The sequence below is a fragment of the Phyllobates terribilis genome, unplaced genomic scaffold (genome assembly GCF_046119375.1).
Source record: "Phyllobates terribilis strain yellow unplaced genomic scaffold, ASM4611937v1 Scaffold_5__5_contigs__length_657084704, whole genome shotgun sequence".
In the NCBI taxonomy this organism is placed as follows: Eukaryota; Metazoa; Chordata; class Amphibia; order Anura; family Dendrobatidae; genus Phyllobates; species Phyllobates terribilis.
Window position 1 is genome coordinate 395196406 of NW_027362765.1, and position 11181 is coordinate 395207586.

The 11181-nt window shown below is 40.5% G+C and overlaps 1 protein-coding gene across 3 annotated transcripts in view; it reads left to right on the plus strand.

Annotated features, from left to right (window-relative positions):
- Positions 1–11181, plus strand: part of CNNM1 (cyclin and CBS domain divalent metal cation transport mediator 1) — a 71896-nt gene extending 60715 nt beyond the window's left edge. For all 3 annotated transcript variants that reach the window (XM_073685003.1, XM_073685002.1, XM_073685004.1), the window contains one exon: positions 928–11181. In XM_073685003.1, coding sequence (XP_073541104.1) covers positions 928–1004 — 77 coding nt within the window. In that variant the 3' untranslated portion in view covers positions 1005–11181. The remainder of the gene's footprint in view (positions 1–927) is intronic.

Here is an 11181-nt window from a genome sequence, read left to right on the forward strand (position 1 = left end):
TGTCACCAGGTTTTTGCTACGTCATCTGATCTGTGCACGTCCATCTATTGAGAGCTGGTGGACACATGCCCAGCCATTCTCCTCACTAGCTCTCTGCCCTGTTTATCCGGAAACTTCTCCAAGCAGGGCTTCTGAAAAGATTCATTTAACTGTATTGTCAGCTGCCATAGAGGGAAGGAGATTTATTCTGCCCAGAGCCTTCCACAAAGGAAGCAAAAAATTGAAAAAATGTATACCGATATTTTTATGCTAGAAATACTGCAAATTACTTTAAAACCATCGACCACGCAGGCAGCTGCAATGTGGCCCCATTCAAGTGAATGGGGCTTCATGCAGTCAGCTGCTAAACTTCACTTCTAGAGGCTCCACGATGCAAGCGAAAATTAGTAGGGGATAAAGCCTTACACCAGCACCGTGACCCCCTTCTCTTTCAGAGTTGCTGGGGGTCCACCAGATCGATTTAGATGGGATTACCCATTTTATTAGCTCAGTGTCCCAATGGCAATTTTCAAAACATGTTGTGCGCTTTATTTCCTTTTTTGTTTTTTTTTACTTCTCTTTGGTTCCATATTTTCTAGAATATGTTCACATACATCAGAATTGTTAAAAAAAATCCATTCCATACATCTGAATGGGGTTGTTTCTGCAGCATGTGCATGGACTTCTGTAAGCCCCCATCAAATGAATGAGAAAGATTCAGAAATTTCTGCCAGAAATCTGAACTGTGCGGATTTACCTTCAGTCATTTTCAGGTACAGATTTTCTTCCTCCCGTAGTCTACAGGGACCAGGAGAGAGGTAGCTATTCAGGAAGGAGTGACATAGTTGGAGCAATGTATGCCATCATCTGAAACAGTAAAGTATTTGGTGGTTTGGGGGTTTAGGAAGCAGCAAACACAGTTTCTTTATTTTATTTTTTTTTTTGCAGGTGGAAAAGCAAGAAAAAAATCCAGAGATACGGATAAAAGTCCAGAAGAAATGTCAGTTTTGCACCTAATCACATGAAAATGAATCCGTGGTAAAAAGACAGAGATGATTGTGGGGTTATCGGTGGGAGTGCCTCTTCTCCTCCTCTGTTCGCCATGCCTATGCACTTTTATTTTTCTGAACACGTTTTTCTACACATAATATGTAACTGCACAGAAAAAAAAAGGATGAAATGCAAACGTAGTAGAAATGTCACAGAGAATAGCCCCGTGGGAAATAGGGAATTCACTACCTAGAAATATCACAATGTCTACTATCTGCTCTGTTATACTTTTTTTTTTTCTACATTGGTCTAAAGGGAAAAAAATTCTTATATTTCTGGAAAAAAAAAAAGGTTTGCAGAGTCCTGGCCCTATTGGACATTCAACTTTTTAGCCAATCTAGGCTGGTTGATTTCTGCTCGTAAGGGCGCAGTGAGACAGCCATATGAAATAGACCTCAATGCTCAGACTGGCCTCGGCTCTCCCGACCTAAGCGTGACAGCTGCATAGAAATATCACGCTCTGGTCGGGAGACCTGCCGGCCGGTCCGTGCATTGTGGTCCAATTTATACGTCCATTAAACTCCTCCCTAATAAGCTCAGATTGGTGATATGTCGCGTCAGGCGGCTTTTATCAAGACCCTTTTATATTAGCTGTATGGTGACTGCAGGATGGTGAATATGATCCAGCATTCGTATTGTTGGCCGTGCAGTCGGGTACCGATGATTCTAAAGCCCTCAAAAATTATCTGACCAGTCAAAGAATTTATAAAGGCTCATTCCATTACTCGCCTGTGTAAAGGGGTCTTAAAGGATATGAACAATGGTTTTTTACTAAAATGCATGTATTTTGGGCTAAAAATAATTTTTCCAACTGGGTTTCAGTAAAAATGTATCACTGTTTGGTTCTTACGGGCTCTATATTTTCCCTGCACATTGATGGCTGCAGAAGAAGTTACATGAGAATCTATCAGTGGCTTTTCTAACAGGGAATTTGTAACTCTTTTATTTCTTTTTCTTTTTCTGTGCTGATTTTCTGAGCTGAACTTTTATGTGTTGATAAGTCAGCCGAGAGGACACAAAAAAGAGTCACCAACTCCCTGACGTTGTCTCATTTAAATCATCCTGCAGCCACCAATATGCAGTAAAAGAAAAGCCCATATCTTTGCATTTAAGTAAAAAAATAAATAACAAGTCCCTTTAGGACTGATCTACTTTTAATGTGACTGGCCAGAAAAGCTACAAATAGACGGATTCTTCCTCTTAGACTCCTGCAAGTCTAATGGCTCATATAAGAATATTTCGTGCCAATGACCAGATGAGATATTGCCACAGATTTGACACTAAGGTCACATTCTCACATTCAGTATTTGGTCAGTATTTTACATCAGTACTTGTAAGCTGACTGAAATCAGGAGTGAACAGAGGAAAAGTATTATAGAAACACGTCACCACTTCTACATTTTTCACCCACTGCTGATTTTGGCACGCAAATACTGAACGTGGCCTAAATATTAGAATCAGCGCTGAGTATCCCTCACCCAAATTGAGCTATAAAAGGGCAAGTAGAAATATTTATTGGCACAGATGTCCCACATAGACCAATTTAGAAAACAGTAAAGCTCTCCGTTAGCATTGCTTGAAGAAATCACACACTCCTCCAAGTCTATTTCATAGGGGAGAAAATGATGACCATTTTTTTCGATATTTTTTGCTATCACCATTGTGGACGCCGAGCACAAACGGTTATCGGTTTGTAGAAAGTGTTTATAATTTCCTAGTTAGGCTACGTGAGCAGTTTTACGACCACAATTGTGCATTATAGTCCATAAGGAATCCACAATCATTGCTGCCAAGTTGATAAAGTTGTTCTGCGCCCTAGACCAGACTATGATAGCATTTAGGAAATGTAGTTACTGAATGGGCTTTAAAAATCACAGTGAATGTCTACCCAGTGACACTGTGTCGTTTTTACGTCAAATATTATGTGATGAATAATTCTATAATATCTTTATATAGGTTAAAGGTTAACTTTTACAATACAGAGGTTCAAGTTCCCTATTCTGGTTACCAGCAGCCACCACCAGAGGGAGCCTTCTACATCCGGAATATATAAGTCCCTTGTATAATCTGTATGCAGTCATCTCCCCCTAGTGGTGACTGATGGCATCAAGAATCATAACAATTAAAGGGGTTGCCATTTAAAAAATGTGTGTTTAGATATCTATTAGGTAGAAATATGTAGGGACTGATGTTTATATCTGGAGATCAGGGCACCTATTGATAACACACTTATATTATTAAGTTGAATGTATATATATTCATAGATGTCTAAAGATATTTTTCTCAAGTGGACACCACTAACTTTATGTCTGTGCAGCAGATAAGAAAAAAATTAGCTCCAAACATTTTAAAACATATATTAATAACATGCTGATTGGTGGGTGTTGCAGCGCTGGGACCCGCACCGATCGACAGAAAAGGAAATTTTTTTCCCTTATGGGGAACTTTTATCCCCATTACGAAATGGAGCGGCAGGTCGGACACCCGACCGCCTCTCCATTCATTCTAGATGGGGCTGACGGAAAAGGCCAAATGCAGCCACAAAAGAAAAGAACGGAGCAGTGGTCGAGCATGTGCGCTGCCGCTTCATTCTAACCTGGATAAAAGTTCCCTATTTTGACGATCGGTGTGGGTCCTGGCGGCCAGACCTCCACCAGTCAATACTTTTAACCAAACAACCCCTTTAAATGCTTGTATTTTTGTCTAAAAGCATTTTTGCAATACAGTTTCATTATAAATGTTGTTTGCCTTCTACAGCCTCTTTTATCACTGTACATAGCAGACTGCAGAATAAGTTCCTAGTGAATCCGTCAGTGAGCTCCTTCCGACTGCAAGTTCTGTAATCCTTATCTCGCCTTTCCTGGACCATCCTGAAAACTGATTAATGTCCAAATTTATCTTCCAAGTTTCCACTTGTCACAAATCAGCTGATAAGATGGTTCAAGAGAAGAGAGCTAAAATCACAATGAGCTCAGTAACAGATTCCCTGCTAACTCATTCTGCAGTCAGTTATGTACAGTGATATCTTGAGGCTGTAGAAATGGTCCAATATTTTTAAAGAAAGTGGAAACTATCGCAATAATTATTCTCCGCCCCAAATTGCACATAAGTAAAAAAAAAATACTCCCCCCAAAGATGTCCATATCCTTTAAATTATTCTGCAAAGAATTCAGATCTACTTAGTTTAAAAAAAATTGCGTAGACATTCTCTTTAACAAAGTCATATAAAATATAGGAACTATTCACATAAACCCATTTAAGATAAATTATAACAATATAAATGTTTTATATATTTTCATAAAAATTATTTGTTCTATTGCGAAAAGCAAAGGGTAAGTAAAAATAAATGTTAGACATATGGATGACATGAATACTGAGATGGTAGATAATATTTTTATAATTTGACAGTGATCACATCACTGGTTCAGGTATATTATATTACTGTAGTTTATGGAAATGTCTTTCTGACATTACATTCCTTCTGCTTGTTACATACATGAGCGCTGTAAGGGCCCGGATGTTGTGTAATGATGACACTCAATTTCCTGCATAGTGGACTTTTCAGTGCATCTTATTTTTACAGCTCCGACATTTCATAACCCATGAAGAAAGTGTCATTCATTCATGAATGGGTTCAATCACGGCATCTGCATTTTCCATGGTCAGAAGATATAGATTTTGGTTGGTGTAGCAGGTTGCTGTGGTTTATCTTGTAGCATTTTGTGCACTTTAAAGTGAATGTTCACCATTGAGCACCATTTTCTAAACTAGGATTAAAAATCGTGAGTTTATTATTTATATGTCTAAATAGTGGTTAGGTCTCCACAGTTAGAGCAGGAAGATCCTTCTTGTTTGGCTGCAAGTAGACTTTTCTATTTCTCTGCATGTCTCAAAGTGGGAAATTTATCACTATTCATGTATCGTTTATAGAACTCAAGCAGTGGGAGACCTGCTGTATACATCACGTAGGATGCACTGAGACTGCTGTATACATCACATAGGATGCACTGAGACTGCTTTATACATCACATAGGATGCACTGAGACTGCTTTATACATCACATAGGATGCACTGAGACTGCTGTATACATGACATAGGATGCCCTGAGACTGCTGTATATATCACATAGGATACACTGAGACTGCTGTATCCATCACACTAGAGACACTGAGACTGCTGTATACATTACACTAGAGACACTGAGAATGCTGTATACTTCAAATTGGAGACTCCAAGACTGTTGTTTTTAGATCATGTTGATACACTCGGACTGCTGTATATACATCACATAATAGACATCGAGACTATTGTTTATACATCATGTGGATACATAGAGACTGCTGTTTATACATCACATAGGATACACTGAGACTGCTGTATACATCACATAGGAGACACAGACTCTGTATAGACATACCGTAGGATACACAGACTGCTGTATAGATCACAATAGAGACACAGACTGATGTATACATCGCAATAGAGACATTGAGACTGGTGTATACATCAAAATAGAGACATTGAGACTGCTGTATACATCACGATAGAGGCACTGAGACTGCTGCAAATACATCACATTGGAGACAGAGAATGCTGTGTATACATCACATAGGAGACACACTCTGCTGTATATACATCACATAGGAGACACTGAGACTGCTGAATAGATCACAATAGAGACACAGACTGCTGTATACATCACAATAAAGGCACTGAGACTACTGTAAATACATCACATTGAAGACACTGAGACTCTACTGTATATACATCACATAGCATACACCGAGACTGCTGTCTGTACATCACATAGGAGACACTGAGACTGCTGTATAAATCACATAGGATATACTGAGACTCTGTTGTATACATCACATGGGAACACAGAGACTGCTTTATACACATCTCCTAGGATACACCGAGACTGCTGTGTATACATCACATAGGAGACACTGAGATTGCTGTGTACATCACATAGGATACACAGACTCTACTGTATACATTACATAGGAAACACAGAGACTGCTGTTTTACATCACGTGGATACTCAGACTGCTGTTTGTACATCAAATAGGAGACACTCAGACTGCTGTTTATAAATAACATAGGATACACTGAGACTACTCTGTACACATGATATGAATGCAATAAGACTGCTGTGTATATATCACATAGACAGACTGGTGTATTTACATCACATAGCAGACACTGAGACTGGTTTATATACATCACATAGCAGACACTGAGGCTGCTGTATATACATCACATATCAAACACTGAGACTGCTGTATATGCATTACATAGAAGACACCGAGACTGCTGTATACATCATGTGGATACACTGAGACTGCTGTATACATCATAGGAGACACTGAGACTACTCTGTACACATCAGATGGATACACTGAGACTGCTGTATACATCACATAGGATACATCACATACGAGACATTGAGACTGCTGTATATACATCACATGATACACTGAGACTGCAGTATACATCACATAGGAGACATCACATAGGAGACACTGAGACTGCTGTATATACATCACATATGATACACTGACACTGCGGTATACATCACATAAGAGACGCTGAGACTGCTGAATATACATCACATAGACTCTGAGTCTGCTGAATATGCATCACATAGAAGACACAGAGACTGCTGTATATACAGTGAAGGAAATAATTATTTGATCCCTTGCTGTTTTTGTAAGTTTGCCCACTGACAAAGACATGAACAGTCTATAATTTTAAGCGTAGGTTAATTTTAACATTGAGAGATAGAATATTCAAAAAAAATCAAGAAAATCACAGTGTAAATTAGATTCATATTTTGCAGTGAGAAATAAGTATTTGATTCCTCTGGCAACCAACACTTAATATTTGGTGGCAACCCTTGTTGGCAAGCACAGCAGTTAGACATTGTTTGTAGTTGATGATGAGGTTTGCGCACGTCAGGAGGAATTTTGGTCCACTTTGCAGATCATCTCTAAATCATTAAGATTTTGAGGCTGTCGCTTGGCAACTCCCTCCATAAGTTTTCTATGGGATTTAGGTCTGGAGACTGGCTAGGCCACTCCATGAGCTTACTGTGCTTCTTTTTGAGCCACTCCTTTGTTGCCTTGGCTGTTTTGTATCATTGTCTTGCTGGAAGACCCAGCCACGACCCATCTTCAGTGCTCTTACTGAGGGAAGGAGGTTGTTGGCCAAAATCTCGCGATACATGACCCCATCCATCTTCTCATCAGTACAGTGCAGTCGTCCTGTCCCCTTTGCAGAAAAGCACCCCCAAAGTATAATGTTTCCCCCACCATGCTTCACGGTTGGGATGATGTTCTTAGGGTTGTACTCATCCTTCTTCCTCCTCCAAGCACGGCGAGTTGAGTTAATGCGAAAGAGCTAAATTTTTGTCTCACCTGACCACAGCACCTTCTCCCAATAACTCACAGAATCATCCAGGTGTTCATTGGCAAGCTTCAGACGGGCCTGCACATGTGCCTTCTTGAGCAGGGGGACCTTTCGAGCACTGCAGGATTTTAAACCTTTAAGGCGTAATGTGTTACCAATGGTTTTCTTGGTGACTGTGGTCCCTGCTGCCTTGAGATCATTAACAAGTCCCCCCCGTGTAGTTTTAGGCTGATCTCTCACCTTCCTCATGATCAAGGATACCCCACGAGGTGATATGTTGCATGTCGATTGACAGTCATTTTGTATTTCTTCCATTTTCTTACTATTGCACCAACAGTTGTCTCCTTCTGACCCAGTGTCTTACTTATGGTTTTGTAGCCCATTCCAGCTTTGTGCAGGTCTATGATCTTGTCCCTGACATCCTTAGAAAGCTCTTTGGTCTTGCCCATGTTGAAGAGGTTAGAGTCTGACTGATTAATTGAGTCTGTGGACAGGAGTCTTTTATACAGGTGACTATGTAAGACAGTTGTCTTTAATGCAGGAAACAAGTTGATTAGGAGCGTCTAGCTGGTCTGTAGGAACCAGAACTCATAATGGTTTGTAGGGGGTCAAATACTTATTTCTCACTGCAAAATGCAAAAAAAATTATCTAATTTATACAATGTGATTTTTTTGGGAGGGATATTCTATCTCTCAATGTTAAAATTAACCTACCCTTAAAATTATAGACTGTTCATGTCTTTGTCAGTGGCAAACTTACAAAAAACAGCAAGTTATCCTCCATCCATAGGATATGGGATATTAATCGCTGGGAGTCGAGCCCAAGAGCATGATGAAGTAGAGGTGCATGTGCTCGACTTCCACCCCATTCACTGACTATTAACGTGCCATAGAGAGCTGTGTGCGGCGCTCTACTGATTACAGCACTCCACTTCTTCCTTATCAATAGGGATAACTTTCTTTTGTGGGAATACCTCTTTAAATGGTGAAGATTCACTTTCAACTTTTTTTTTCTTCACTGAAAATAACCTGTGAGGTAAAGGCTTTCACAGAACCACTTGCATGTAACTGCCAGTGACGATCCTATCTGATGGCACAATTTTACCAGAGTGAATCCTTTATTTTTCACCTCTCTAGGTCGGACGCTTTTAATTTAGGACGGGAAATAGAAACGTTTATATTTTGAATCGTGACGATACAACTGTAGCAGGAATGCTGCTCTTATATATACTTCAAAGGATACTTTTATAGTGCTCTCTCCTCCATGGCTTTGTAGTGATGCATGCACATAAAGGGAAATGTAAGAAAGGTTTATTTTTATCTATGATTATAATGACCAATACAGAAAAAGTGTTAAGATGAAACATGAGAAAATGATCTTAAGACAGAAGCAGCCATATTATGTCGTATTTGTGTCAGTCGTAGTACTAGGAATACATGTGGGGTATCTGTGCTTCACCCATACAGCGGTGGACATTTATTCATTAGTCGCCTTGTCCATATGTGCCAAATAGAATTAGCGCGGATCCATATGCAGGACCCAGTCCACCTGCCCCATTAGTATCTGTGGCTGCAGTGGGAACCTTGACAATCCCCTCATCTGCGCCTCTGTGATTAGCCGGCGTGGTACAATGCCATCATGATGTCTCGCCAGGCCAGCTAATCATAAGAAGAGCGAGCTAGGGCCGCGGTCATGTATGGATCTAAGGCCTCCTGTCCAGCGGCCACAGATTACTAATGTGGCCAGTAGACCAGGTCTGACAAATCAATTCACACCAACTCTAGTGCCAATGTGTTTGCTTGCCAGCTCCGCCAAAATGAGCAGAGAAGGGGGAAAGTGTGACGAAGTCTGCCCGTCTAATTCATTAAAATTTATACCACTTTGTGGCGTAAATTTAGCAGGAATTATACTCCAGTCCTGGACTGGAATACAACTTTGGCGTTGGTGCATGGCCCTTGTAAGATATGAATTAGGCACATCTTACTCCTGCCTCTTCATTAATGCTTGAGTGTACAAAGCTGCTCTTAATGAATCGGCATCTTAACATGTTTTGGGGGTCTTTTCCCTCACTGCTGAGTGGATGGCTCCTCTTGATATGATGTTGATCAAGAGTTTACGCCAATCAGTAGTGTCCTCTCCCCTCTCACAGCATGCACAGAGAGAATCTGCAGCTGCATCCCCCTCCTCCCTGCCTAGTATTACCTGCACAGTATTATTAATGTAGATTCATGATGATGAATACTTAGAGAGAGTCTTTAGGCAGGAAAGTGGGAGGAGAGAAAGAGGTCACTTTCCCCTAATAATATACATTGTCCTGTTTTTGCATGTACTACAGATTTATGCAAAAGCCCTAGGTGTGCTTTATGAAGCCATAGTGTATTGTGTAAGAACAGCAGGAATATGTGCCAATCTAGTCCCGACTTCAGCAGACCTTATGTACATATGCAAGGGGAAAAAAGCTAAACTTTTGGGAAACTGTTCCTTCTGCCGCCATAGTAATGTGTCCTCTGCTCTTCTCATAGTTTGGGTACAAGTCTAACTCCAGCACATGGTGGCAGCCATTGAAACCAAAAACTGATTGTTCTTGCTGCTATTATTGTATAGATGTTTTGCACACTATGTAATGGAGTCCATTATACGGCTGAGGCCCAGAACCTCATTACAGAAACTTCAGTCTAGACAGAGCTAATGATAAGAGCCAAATCTGGATCCTCAGCCCCCGTGTAATACACAGGCCAAGGTGGTAGTAGATGGGGTGTATCCCGAACGATCAGTCTACTACAATTATCATTGTGCTGAAACCAAAGAAGGATAAATGCACCTAGTGAGCAGTCAGGCCATGTTATTCCCCATCCCAGGGGTATAGTCACAGATGTATTCGCCTGCATCCGTAGAAAGAAGGACAGTCCCTCCATTTGGTCCGGGTCGGCCGTGTTATACGCTCGTGTGAGCGAGTCTTTAGACCAGTGTTTCACAAAACCCCACCCTCACGGCCCCCCACAGGTCCTGTTTTCAGGATCTCCTTAGTATTACACAGGTGATTGAAGTATCATCAAGACATTAGGAATTCTCTCACCTGTGCAATACTAAGGAGATCCTGAAAACATGACCTGTGGGGGGCCGTGAGGATGGGGTTTGGGAAACACTGCTTTAGACTGAAAAACAGCACCAAAAGCAACTTGTGATTCCTGCCAAAAAGAAGTACAGAGGGAAGGACATATACATCACCAATTTACTAATGTCAGGCCTCTGGGTACATGTCAATGTCAATCAACCACAAGTCAGACTTACCCACTCAAAACAATGGGTCCTTGTAACAAAACAAAAAAAAAGGGGGGTTTACAGCACTTGGATGCCATCCATGTTTCATCCTAAGTGCTGCCCCCTTTTAATATTACTGTTCAGTTGGTAGGAGACACTTATAACTTTTTTTTTTTTTTATTTTGCTGGCAAGAATATGGACACACGGACCAAAAATGGATGAAAATCAAATAACAGATTGTTTTTTTTTTTCCTGGTAAACACAAAAAAATAGACGTCTGAATGAGGCCATAAAGTTAAACAGCTAAGAATTAGGTTTTATATACAAAATTCAGCACAATGGTTCATGATGGAAGATAGATCCGGCACATTTCTGGACACTTGTCAAACTTTATACCGCTTATTTATGGGGTTTTTTGTTTGTGACAAACTTTGGATGTATTCTGGCTTATCATGAGTAATTCTCCTTTTCCTGTTAA